Here is a 14,341-nt window from a genome sequence, read left to right as displayed (position 1 = left end):
ATGATATAATATTTTAAGTTTGTATTCCAAAGACTAATTTTCCCCCACCTGTGTTAGCAATAAATAATAATAGATACATAGTAAATACTATGGTACATTTTACAAAATGCAGCCCTATAATTATACCTCGTACAAGAAATACTCTAATACTTAATAGCATCTGTTACAAGAATTAAATTAACAATAATTTAGTAAGATTTACGCACTGTACACTCTCGCACATTAGTATTCCGAATACTAAACTGACAACACTAATCAAATGGAAGATTATAATATTATATAATAATATACCAAAATAAGGTGTTGTCTAAAATTAGCATACCTACATTATCCTTAATTACCGTTAACGCTTAGCGGCGTTATAACATCCAAAGTTAAACCACCTCGTTATTAGTTAGTGTTAAATTTTACATTTAAAAACTTTATGTAATATTCATAATATATTATAACGATCTAAAATTCTGAAAAATACATACTGGGCGTTGGACATTCGTCTCACTTCGTTTGCCTTGGTACAACAATATACTATATATTATTTTAAATTTTAAAAACATCAATAAATCATCGCATTTTAAATTATCGTTAAGTTCAAACAAACAATGTTTTTAAACAGGTGAAATTGAATTAATTAGTTGTATTTATTTTCGGTAGTCTCAACAATTACCAAGAGTTCGGAAAAAATAAGGCTTACCATCTGTATCTGGTTTATTTAAACAGTGTAGAGCCTGTCTATTATAATATGAGACCTAATATAAACTTTTGAGTTTTTTTATTGCACAAAAAAGTCAAAAGAGCCTTCAAAAATAAAACTAACATCAAAGTAAAACAAAAATAGCCTCGTCCTTTCAGAATCGAATACGAATATCATATTTGAAAGATTATAATTTATTACAGCTGTTTTTAACTGGAGTTCTTTATTCGGTGTTCGTTCAAAGAAACCTATATAAGTTTTAGTATCGTTGAAATAGAAGGTAGGTAAATAATAATTACAATTTTACATGGAATGCAATCTGAATAATTTGCATAAGACAAAGAAAAAGTTATTATACACTATAAAATATAAAACCAACAAAGCAGAAAATATGATTAAAAAAAAAACACCATGCTATCAAATGTCGAATTTGGACTTCGGTCTGATTTTTTTTTATTAAGAAATCGATATTGCTTTTTGTTAAATAGTTATTTATTATAATAACAGGATTTCGCTAAAAACCGCAATGCCGCCAAACAGCAAACAGATAAGTACGGAATATTATATTGAAATTATATATCAACTAATAAGGCAAGAGTATAATATGATAATTAATGTTTTCTAAATGTCTAACTGATGATATTAAATAATAAATATTAATAATACACATGACACGCATGTTCGAATAAAAATGTGCAAATACCCTTCTCAAAATCATTACTTACGTACTCGTAGAAAATTTCTATTTTTAATGAATTGCCAAAATGCAAATTTTTGAAAAGCATTTGGTATACAATTCGCAAACACATCGTAAGTACGTACCAATATAGAAACGGTAAACGTGCTGTGTACATTTAACTTCGAATAATTTATAGTCTAAAATATTCTAATGTGTGCACACGCGAAAATAATGCAATTTGTTGTAGTCGTCGAGACCGGTTATAAATCCGTTATGTATTATATTATAGTGTACCATAGCCGTGAACTTACCATGCACACCATATAATTAATAATATTATCACCGTAGAAAAAAATAATCTAAAAAATCGACACAATGAAGGGTTGGTGCGCTCAATAATAAAACTGTTCAAACGGTTATTCTTTATTATTACTTTGAATTTTCAATCGCCGTGAAAATAATTATTATTATTGTTCGCCGGAAACAGATATATCACGACTATTTTTTTTTTTATCACGCATTATCACATTAAACAGTCTACGGCGTAACGATAAAAAACAACAATTATTATTATGCTGCCGGCGCACGCGGTCCAATGTTCAAATATTCAAAAACCTACAGCGCCACTCGTGTCCAAATCAACAACGAGAAACGGGCCCCATTGTCACGAATAATGTATTATAATATTCACCGAGAAAAAAATAATTTGTGCACACAGCCCTAAAAAAAGCGATACCGACGAAATAATGTATAACATTATAGCGCTCACCCACCCAAACCGTTTGCTTTTGAAAACGAACGGTGCAGCGAAAAAACTATGGCAAACACGCGTGTTTACCAAAGGACATATTATAAATTATTCTCTACGCCCGATTAAATGCGGTAGGTGTAGTATTCGTCGTCGTTACAAAACATTGTTTGCGAAAACATTCTACCCAGCACACATCTACGTAATGATATGGGCATGCCTTATAGCATTTAAGCTGTAACGCCCATTTAAAAGTATACCACGCTGTATATAATTTAGTGTACAACGTACACTGTGTGCGGTGTAAATTATATTGGACAAATTGCCTTTTCAACCGCGGGTACGACACGTGCATATGTTATCTATAAAAAAAAAATAAGCAACTTGCGCATAGGTATTATCATAATTAAAACGGTCGAGTTAAAAAATGGTATTGTACACCTGCAGTGCGCCAACTACTACTTAACTATACATATGTCGCAAGTCGGTATGTTATTGTGTTATGTCCTCCTTGGCATTTTTATATATTCGCGCGCGTCAACGCCAACGTCACCGGAGTCGGCACAGGGCAGTAATTATTTTATTTATTAATTATTAGAAATTAAATTTATTATGGATTACACGTCTCTTATCATTAATGGCGCAATTTATGACTTGCATCGAACGGCACAGTGTTACACGCTGACGCCAAAACGACGAGCGAAAGTTGAAAAATTAATATTATCTATAAAATTCGAGTTAAATTTATTCGCCGGCTCACGTAATGACCTTGAGATTATGCATATTATATGTATATATGAACGAGTCGTAGGTTAAACAATTTTTTCCTAGAATTTCATTACAACGCATCCTCCCTCCCCACCTTTTTACCATACATAAAACAACACTTATCATATAACACGAATATTATATTTTCAATTGTGCGTACATGTTCGCAACAAACGTTTGAACTCATCCTACATAAAAAACAAAACGAGTGAGATATTGAATGCATCTGTAAGTATATAAAAACTGCATAGTATATATACCTATATAATGAATACAATTGTGCAGTCTTGAAAACCTCTGTGAAAAGTGAAAAAATTTAATAATATTTATTGCGGGAGGAATTATATTACAATATCATCAGGTTTCTTTTATTATTGTGTATGGGTATTGAATTGAGATGCAATATATGATTAACGGACACGTCCATACTCCATATGGTAATTAATTTAAATTAACGAATATGAACGATGATGGATTGAAGAATTGGTAAAAACTAAAAATAATATGCCATGAAAAAAATGTACGGAAATTGATGACAGCACATTTACCGATAACATTACGGAAGAGGAAAAATAAAAAAACCGAAGGTAACAGAAGAATAATATTTTTTTCCACGAATGTTGAATAAACAAGAGGAGAGCCTACCTAGTACCAACTTATTTTACTGAATAAAATATATACCTCTACACTACAATGCTAAATTTTAAATGTAGGTAATTAAGAAATCGTGTAAATATTTAAAAATGTTAAACCCAAACAATTTCTAAAAACAAAATGTACTAGGTATCCGTTATTATTTTATAATATTTTTTTTTACCGTAGTATCGTACTTGTATTATATTAATAAAAAAAGGGAGTTTACCAATATTGCGCTCTAAAAATTGTAGGGTCGATAGACCAACTACTGCTCTTTATACTTTTTGGGGAATAAAAAGACACAAATGCAGCAAATATCTTATCGTCATAAAAAATGATGTACCAACCCAAAGTATACAAAAGAACAATAGAATTAATATGCACATTGCACATAAGTATACTTCATATTTATATAGAGTATAAAGAACACGGATAATTCGTATGTCTATATACGTAAAACCTTTATACCTAATGAATTTAACGAACAAACATTAAAGTCGCGTTATTTTCAAGTGTTCATATTTACTAATATTTAAATATATCAGGTATAGCCAGGCATAATCTAAATACATTTTCGATATGATTTTATCAAAACTTAACAGCTTAGCGATGACAAATAAAAACAGTTGAATATTTCAAGTTTATTAAAAGATTGTCGTTTAAACCTGCAACTTAAAAATCATGAGTAATATGCGTAAAATATTAAACATTTAATCTTGAATGTAGAATGTTGAGACGGTAAACAAGTAAACAAGATAAATTCTTCATCCACTATCGGTAGAATTATAAAGCTAAAAGTTTCTATTTCATCTACACACTACTGTAATTATTCTTAGTTCACAACTAAGACTATAATATGACATTCGACAAAAAAAAATGCTATTGACATAGTTTTATATTACACTATTGTAAACTTTTTATGCATGTAATTTGTTTGCTTTAGTTAAATAAAATCTAAAAACAGATAGTTCACATTTTACTATATTATATACGTACCTACACTTGAACAATTATTTTATTTCAAAGAAGAGACCATATGACGGACGTTATTATACTTTAGTACTTATTGCCACCAAAATAAAATAAAAATTATCATTACAATCTAAGGATCTCGCTTCCCACTTACATTACGTATTCAAACATTTATAATTTTGAACAGATGGTAAACATTTTATTTTCATTTAAACATAAACCTTAATCGACATAAAAGTGGGAGTTTTTTTTTATTCGACTAAAATGTACTCGTGTCAAAACGCCCACAATAAGGTAATACGTACGATGCGGTTTCGTGACCCATAATTATGCTATTGATAATCTGTACGGGCCCTAAACGACGCGTATAAAATGCACACACACACACACACACACACACACACACACACAGACACAGAGTGGTTTATTAAAATTGACTATAATATCCGGAGTGAAAATTGAAAAAAAAAATGAAATAGAGAGGATGTAGGTAGGATGTACGTGACCGCTTGTAGTGTCCTTCTGTCTTTTGCCGGTTTCATGACAATTGCACATTAATTTTAATGAATATGATCATGCTCCAGCGTTTCGCCATTATTGTCTATTAAACTCTTGTCTGTCGTACAGAATGATATATTATTGCAAGTACAAGTGCGTTCAATAAAAAAACTAAACATAATTTTATATTTTAAAACAAAACGTATACCTAGAGTATATTATTTTTACTGAGGAAATGGTCACAAATATAAGTATATTTTGCAGTTGTTAACTCGTAACAAACACCGTATGCAGCCACATATCACATAATATATAGATAAGAATAATCTGAAACAACGCGCAACTAGGTTATGGGCGTAGTTGGAGAGGAAGTTGAAAAATGCTTAAAAATTAATCCACGTTTGATACACGTCCAAAAACGAGCAGATAACAATTTAAAAGATAATTCTTTTGCGGTCTTCGACATTCGTTATAAGTTATGACTGTGCGTATATTATGGAGACTACCGCGTAAAAAGCAATGTACTGGAGTACGTTTTTATTAACTCTATTTTCGACGATGTGCATTCTATAAATAATAAAGCGTTGGAAAAATGCATAAATATTATATGTGGATGAGCATTGATAAGACATGAGATCGAACGGGTTGAACCGTTGAACAACACATGTTGAAATCGGATTTTTAGTCGGCATGCGACACCTACGGGTTCGTTCTCGTAGAAAGTGTGGGGCCAGTTTTTATAGGCGTACAACCGTGACCAGTGGACCCAAAACCACGGGGAGTCCGTTCTTCTCTGCCGAGCCACGATTATACGCGTCTCGGCGACCTCCCGGTAGGCGGCAAGTGTATGATGATATGAACCACTGATCTGCAGCTGGTGTCACGAGTCCGGTCAAAGGTCTCCTTACGTAACATAATGTGCGGCGATCCACGCCACCGCAGTGCGTATTATAGTAATGTATATCGAACCAATAGGTTATGCGCTTCAAATACAAAATTGGAGCCAGACAAATTGTCACCATACGGACGACTCGGCCGCGGCGATTAGGGCGATGGCCAACGAGATGGGGTTGACACGATTAAATTTAAATGTTTAAAATTATATTCCGACGACGTAAAAAAGAAAAAAGGGAGAAGGCATTTATTTAAAAAAGTTGCATGTATATTAGCTTATTACGGAGGCCCATGTGCGTGATGTCTGCCATCGGTGCCCGATAATTCAAACAGGCGCTGTGTATTCGAGACGTGCGAGTGGCCTACTACGAACGGTTTGGGTGACAGGATGCGAAGGGCGGGGGAACGGATTCTGAACAACATATGGTGCGCACACCAGTGGTGTCCAAACGAATATGCACAGGGGTCAACAACATGCGAGTGCGAGTTGTAGGATTTCCCGAGTGCATTTTTAAAACAGACTGCGCTCACCTTGAGAACCTATTGCACTATATATGGACAAGTCTAATTTGAAACAAAAGAGCATCAAGACATTTTTAACCGAGTTAAGTGGTCGGTGATGGAAAAACAGCTTTGTATAATTTTTGAAAAGAATCGATTCGTCGTTCGAGACAAGCCGCTCGAGATTACATTCTTAAAATTCTTTCGATAATTCCAACATTACCAACAATCGACGGCCAATCGTTACTCAGATCTCCGTGCATTTATCGTATAGAGTTTGGAAAAAAAGGTAGCCTCCGAGTAATTCGTTATTTAATATATTATATATTATATCTATACTGGGTGGGTACGCTATTACAAAAGCTTATTGATTTCGTCATTCATTTTTAATATTATACCTATATATTAAAATAATTGATCAGAATATTACATAGTTACCTACTTAAGAAAAAATATTTAGAGCATGATAGAATAAATTAGTAAAATAAAACATGGTACCTATCTACTATAATATGTTGTCAAGGTATCAAATTATCAAAGAAACTGGTTTGCTTGATATTGTACTCTTTATTGATGGACTAATTATTATAAACTATCAAATTAATTATTATATTTAGCAAAAGGTTATATAATATATTTGCGAAACGATAAGTTAAACACTTGTTAACTATGAATTATGATTGTGATGCAAAAAGGTGTCAACATATTTTATGATATAAAGCGTATACATTTTAAAATTAAAATATAAACTATATTATATGTCAACTAAAATAGTTGTTCTTCACATTAATATGATGAGTATATATTTAAACAATGATCACTATTTGATGTCAATATTTTGATTTAGCTATAGTCACTTAGTAATATAATACATTTTTATTTTGTAAACAAATTTTATACACGTATCATCAAAGTATTAAAAGATAATTAGTTTAAATGTGTTATTTTTTCCACATAATATATCAAAGAGAATCAAAAAAAATGTAATATTAAATGACACATTGTCCAAGTTGATTTATTTTCCAGGATCAGGATTATCATTGATTAACAATTGTACTTATATAATATAATATGATAATTTTTTATTTTATTCATGATTGTTTCCCACGCTCATAAATACATGTTTGAATAAATTATGTAGACTTATGTAGATGATGAAAATAAAATAAAAGTTTTGAACTCATTGTTTAAATATATACATATATATTTTTTAATTTTTTTCCTTGGGGTATCGTCTGATATTTTCAATGCTGATCTGTATGTACAAGCAAAGCAAGTCATGGAAGGCCAAAGCTCGTGAGTCACGTTTTGGACGGTTTATGAAAATGTTTTTTAACCGACGTCTCCCTTCTCCAACTACATAGACGAGTTTAGCGACAAAAGTCTAACATATTATAAAAAAAAAAAAGCTGTGAAAACTCATGTGGCAGTATCTCAAAGAGTGCAGTGCGAAATGGTTTCATTGACCTTAAAATATCAGTTTAAACGTGAATGAATACATAAAAATACATGTTTGTTTACATATGAGCAAACACAATTGAAATACAAAAACTTCCTACAAATTGACCGCATTGTTTACGTATTTATTATACACAAGTATACAGAATACAAAGAAGGGATAAAGAATAAAACTAAAATATATGATTGACTATTATATTGCAATACCTAACTTATTTGTTGGTAATAATTAATATATACAACGCGAGGTTATAAAAATGTTTAATATTAAAAAAATAATTGTCTTGTAAGAATAAACTACTATGTGTGTGTTACTATTATTACCACAATGTATTTTTGAATAGACCAATAATATCGTTAAAATACAATTAATACAAATTATATCATATTATTATATTTAGTGTCTTTACGTTCTAACAAAAATTACTTTTTTTGAACAGAGTTTTACACTATTTCAATACTTAGATACATTGCATAATAATTAAAACAATTAATAGTCAATTTAAACACCAGACATAAACAATTAAAAGTTGTTTTGTTTTAACATTGATTTGTTAAGTATTCATATGTATTTATAAATCAATAATCATCAATACTTATGAACTATAATTTTGTGATTTTTAAAATTTAACTTTTAACATTTGTTGAATTAAATTCTTCAAATTAGTTATTTAAATTTTTTAAACCTACCTAAACTTTAAAAATATATATATTTTTCAGACAAAAACGATAAAACCTGGTGTATTTATAATTTTTATATATTATAATACCTACACTTGGAATCGAAATTGTGGTCCTGTACCTATCAATTAATAATAAATAATTATGATTAATATAATATAACGAACCTGGCGCTACTTATCATTTATGTTTATAATGAGAAATGGGACGCACAGAAATGGTAATTTATGACTTTATGAGTATTACTTAAAACGATTATAATGCAATATAAAATATATTATCGACTCACCAATTTTTTCTTTAATATACAATTATTAAATTGTATTATTATACATATTACTTTGAGTGTATTATAATTTATAATATTCTGATGACGAAATAATAGATACTTCAAATTATTTCAAAATAAATAGTTAAATCTTTGTAAGATAATATCGCTTGCTACTTAATTTTTTTTGTTCGAGTATATGGATCATAATACCATCATAAATAAAATGTAGTTGTGTAACATTCAAGATATATAAATTGTTGCGTCACATTATACAAAATATGTTTAAAATATTTAAAAAAACAAAAACAAAAATATCTGTGATGCTTTCAATCTGTAACCTTGATTATACCTAACTATTGTTATAATAACAAAAACAAAAATAATTGTTTTTTTAAACATAATAACTAAAAAGTTATAATAATAGAAATATTATTTCCGCAATATAATGTTAGACAGTTTAGTAATGATAGTTTTTAAAATGTTAATGAAGTCGAAAATTATTTTGGAATATAAATAAGTGCTTTCAGTAATAACTTTAATACTTATTGGGTAATATTTCCATCCAGAGAAATCAATCCTATAATCAAAGGTATTATACGGTTAGGTATCGTACGGTGTAGTATAAAATTACCAAAGGGGAAATGTTCCATCTCACACTTTAATGAACATTAACATTTAAATTTAAATACAATATCCTAAATCTCGTGATTTAATCCGAAAAGACTTAAATAATATGACAAAGGTATAAGTTTCAGCATTCTAAATGGCCTACATTATGCAATATGAAACCACTTTAATCAGATTATATATATATCAATATAACGCTAAATAAAGATGTATTGTTATAATTTATTTATATTTTGTTTAAAATTACAAGTGTGTCTATGGCTTATGCACAGCCAACGGTATTATGTTCGTATATTACACAACAAATAACATATCAATATTTCAATAGAACAACATAAACATAACTATTTCATGTTATATAATTTAAACAGTATTTTTACAACGTTCAAACACAGGCATACCTTATTATTTTGTTTTTTATTGGTGAAATTCGCGGAAACACTGGTCTCATCGGGTATTTAAACAACAAATTATAAATTATAGAAACTTATATATTGTAAAATAATTCTCGCGTTCAGTTACACAATATAATTCACCGAGAAAAAAACAAGCAACTCAACTTTGCCTTAAACCTGTGGTAAAATTATAAGTTGAAATTATTATTTATAACTAGTTATCAGTCGATATTTATGCAAACTAAGAAATAAATAACTTATTTTCTAAATTCACCATGATTTTATAAACCATAAATATTATACCTTATAGGTTAGGTATGAATGTATGATTATTAATCGTCTCGCTTTTCCAATTGTTTCGTTGAAATTAATTTGCTTTTTACAAATTTTAAATGTACAAAATACTAATTGTGTTTTTAATTGTATTGTAAAAGTAAACGTATTTTTAATAAAATGTCAGCAAATAATTTACCTAATCTACTATTAAGCCTTATTACTTTACACGAAATATTATGTCTTAATAATACTGTCTTACAAAATACATTTATTTCAGACTGTTCAACCGCGGGATTTGGTTTGTTGAAAAACAAAGTACGTTAAAACTTAAAATAAATATGTTTCTAAGCAGGAGAGGGACGGGCAGGTCACAGGCTTATAATTAATGATAAATAAATTTAAATAATAACGTGTTTTAAATGTTTAACAGTTTTGAATTGTCATTGTCAATTGTACGATTAACGAACTTAAAGATGAAAAACTAAATTACTGCGAATATAATATTATGAAAACACGAGAAAGATTAAATTCAACAGTCATTTGGCCGACTGCCGCAGTAAGAAGCAGCGCGATGATCGTTTGGTTTACGAAAAATTAGTTTTCAAATCTCTCCTGCAAAGGCGGTTACTAATTTATAATTATATAATATACCCAACACACAGTCTTATGTTTTATTGCACAATATGAGAGGTGTCAGTATAAGAATAGTAATAATAATAAATACCCAACTAATATCCAAAAACTGACTATACGAACCTACACGGTACTGCGAACGGAAAAACTGCAAACACAAAAATGTTGCAAACCACACCACAAACTACACGCACCGTTGAACACGACCGGGCAAAATGTGATAACGCACTCACCACACGGACGACATAATATCGTGTCGGCGCGAACGTTAGCTTTATACTGAACGGTCCGCTGAGCCGCGCCGTAGCTCGTACCGTAAAAACTCGCACGCAAATTGTTGTATAATAATAATATAAACGTGTCTCGAGTGGGACTTTGCGATGGGAAAACGGTTGGGGGATAATATGTGCTAGTATCGTTATTATTATTTCTTTTATTATTATTTTATTATTATTATTATTATTATTTTGTAAAATTTAAGATAACCAATATTGGTACTGCAGTGCTATTTTTTTTTTGTTTCCATCAATTCGATTTGGTATAACGCTGAAAAAATATCGCGATTTATTATTTCACATGTATATCATATTATTATAACACCGACAACTTACTGTTCGCCGAACCTCGCCACGATTTTTTTTTTTTCATAGCTTTAAGAAGCCTATTTTATATTTTAGCTAATGAAGACACGTCATGTAAATAATTGCTGTCATAAGACCGTCTGATGATTAATTTTTCTTTAATTGGTTAGTTTTGTGTATTATATTATATTTATTGGTACGTTACTGAGTACTGTACACAATTAGTTTTACATTAGCCACAACTATTGTTAACGTGCTGCACGCGAGGATTCATCGACACGAAAATTTACTCAAATTAAACATTTTTTTTTTTACAATTTACAATACCAGCGACATTCAACTTAAAAATACGGTTCATACTTTCATAGGACTTATGGATCAATATAGATTATATAATAATCAGTAACAATTCAAACTTTAAATACTTCTAAAAAAAAAAACGTGTTTATGGATCTTTATTATTTACCAACTGCTATGATGACAACTTATATGGAACCTTGTATTAAATTTTCAACCCAACGAATACAATTTTATTGACATTTATAGAGTAAAAAACTAGACATTTTCAAATTTCAAATGTTTAAAAGTAACTCAAAATGAGTCAGAATATTTTGAAAAGTTATAGAAAATTATAAAAAAATTTTTGGTGTAAATGTCAAGTACTTAAGATTCATAGTTTTTATATGACGACAAAACAATAAAATTTTATGCGAATTTGTTAATTTATGAGTGAATATGCGTCTAACTTCAAAAACTCGTAAAAAATAAATTTGACTTTCCAGTACTTTTTTTTTTGTTCAGTGTAAGAAAACTTAAGGGGAATCTACATTTTCAAAGATTAGATAACAATTTAAAAATGTTTATTAATTTCTTACTCGAAATAATTTGGCAATTTTAGTGATTATGACGAATTTTGGTATAACATTTTAACTTCAGACGCTCATAAAAAATTACTGTAGATTTACGATCAAGTTTTTTTTGATTTCCACTAACATAAACTTATAATGAACGTTCTATTACGTTTTCAGTTTTTTGAAAAACCAAACAATTTTGTATCGATAATCGTTAAAAACAAAATTAAATTTTAAATTTTCTTAAGCCTGTATATAGCTCAAAAAGAGTTTCAATGGTATGGATCATAGAAATTGCTAATATAAACATTCAGACAACATTTCATTTATATTCAGTTATTTTTTTTAGAGTTACACTAAAAAACAAAATTAATTTTTTAAAAAACTGGTTTTGCATAAAAATCTGTGTTTCCTTAATTTTTTGTTTTATTTTCCTGACGCTTTAGAAAACTATTGAGAATTTTTGATTTTTACCCCCCAAAGTACCAAGTACTTTAACTTTCCTACCAGATAAGATGTTATTGAAGAAAATTGAAGCATTTTCACTGCCACAAAAGGTAAGGCTTAAAAATATAAAAAATAAACACCCATCATTGTAAAATCATAGCTCCGATCAGCATTTAAAATATAACATAATTTAAGTAGTGAAAAATTAATTCATTTGTATTGTATTGTATACTGTATAGTAGAATATAATATAATATGCAGCCAAAAAACATGTTTATTTGAATAATGATAATGATTTTTTTTTTTTAATTTCGTAGAATCGTTCTTGAACAATAGCTCCACAGAACAATTTCTCGTGATTTGCCAAACTCATTTTATAAACGTAAAACGTTTGGGTCGTTTGACGTCTCATAAACATTAATATCTATATATATTTAATGGTCTGTTTATTACGTTCTAAAATATTTTATAAAAAATGTTCATTGCTTTTAAATTAGTAAGTATAAAATAACAAAAATTATAATGTATTTTCAGTATCACATTGACAATACATTTCGGCAATTTTAAAAATGTCAAAATAAATCCCATTAAACATTATAATTCATGGTACCTATACAGTAAAAATGTTTTTGCACAATCGTGACTGAAGGAAGATAAATGTCTTAAATAATGTAATTTATAAAAACGTATAGGTACATATTATTAATATATGTAATAATATGGATACTTATTTTTACATATTCAAAAAAAGTATTTAATTTTGCTACAACATTTTAACAATTTATTTCAATAAATATATAATATTAATTAATATATTTTCCTATAGGTACAAAGAAAATAAAATTAATTATCATCAAACAATTTATCAGAATTGTGTAAAATAATTTATATAAACGTGTCCTTCTCCACGTGCAATAAGTTTATTTTATAAAAAATTGTTAATTTTACCTAACAAAACATACATTCAGTTAATATAAATTTTTTAATGAACGTGAAATATTTATAAATTCCATATTCATATTCGACTTAAATTTTTCAAAATGTGTATATAATGACATGTACTTATATTGCATATAATAGGTGCATTATAATATATACGTAATATAATATAATAATACCGACATATCCGTCAATAAAATATAAAATATATAATTCCAAAAACAGATTAGGAAATGTTATTATCGCTGAAATTGAAAATACCCAACGATAAAACTGCAATATGATGATTAGTATCAATTTCACCGAGAACACGAATATTATGATTCAGTTTAATACCTACAGTGACGGTCTAAGGTGTGTATTGAAGTTGTTATTTCAAGTTGTGTAAAGTAATTACAGAAGTTCAATAATGTAGGATTTGAAATTATCTATGCAAATATAAAGATGACTCATCCGTATTTAACCGACAAACAAATTAACAACAATTTAAACAAGGAAGTGTTACAAATCAAAACATCGACAACAAAAGAAAAGTCTATCGATTTTTGGATGGCAAAAAGGTAAGAAAATTAACGCAATATGAAATTAATCTATTTATTTCAAAATCTAAATTAGAAATAGTTTAAATCACTTTAAATAGTTAGCCACGCGTGTTCAACAGTTTTCTCATTTAGAAGTATAGGTCTATACATTGTCTATACAAGTGAAAATTGTATCTTTTTTTTCATATTATGTAGGTATTTCATGGATCATATTATTAATATATTATTATTATATAACCAAATTACAATAAAT

General features: G+C 28.8%; 2 protein-coding genes across 4 annotated transcripts in view; one reads left to right on the top strand and one right to left on the bottom strand.

Moving 5' to 3' along the window:
* Positions 1 to 14,341, bottom strand: part of LOC100169058 (amyloid beta A4 precursor protein-binding family B member 1-interacting protein) — a 42,308-nt gene that overhangs the window by 19,370 nt on the left and 8,597 nt on the right. The window contains exon 1 of one of the 3 annotated variants that reach the window (XM_008188577.3): positions 10,820 to 11,030. The exons of 1 other annotated variant lie outside the window; for it this stretch is intronic. The gene's annotated coding sequence lies outside the window, so the exon portion shown is untranslated. Of the gene's footprint in view, positions 1 to 10,819; positions 11,031 to 14,341 lie in introns of those variants that run through there. One more of the 3 variants, XM_016807491.2, reaches the window with a different exon arrangement.
* Positions 13,898 to 14,341, top strand: part of LOC100162217 (growth factor receptor-bound protein 14) — a 106,136-nt gene continuing 105,692 nt past the window's right edge. The window contains exon 1 of the mRNA XM_001943166.5: positions 13,898 to 14,106. Within this exon, the coding sequence (XP_001943201.2) occupies positions 13,991 to 14,106 (116 nt within the window). The 5' untranslated portion in view covers positions 13,898 to 13,990. The remainder of the gene's footprint in view (positions 14,107 to 14,341) is intronic.

The sequence above is a fragment of the Acyrthosiphon pisum genome, chromosome A3, assembly GCF_005508785.2.
Source record: "Acyrthosiphon pisum isolate AL4f chromosome A3, pea_aphid_22Mar2018_4r6ur, whole genome shotgun sequence".
In the NCBI taxonomy this organism is placed as follows: Eukaryota; Metazoa; Arthropoda; class Insecta; order Hemiptera; family Aphididae; genus Acyrthosiphon; species Acyrthosiphon pisum.
This window is presented reverse-complemented; position numbering and strand designations above follow the sequence as displayed.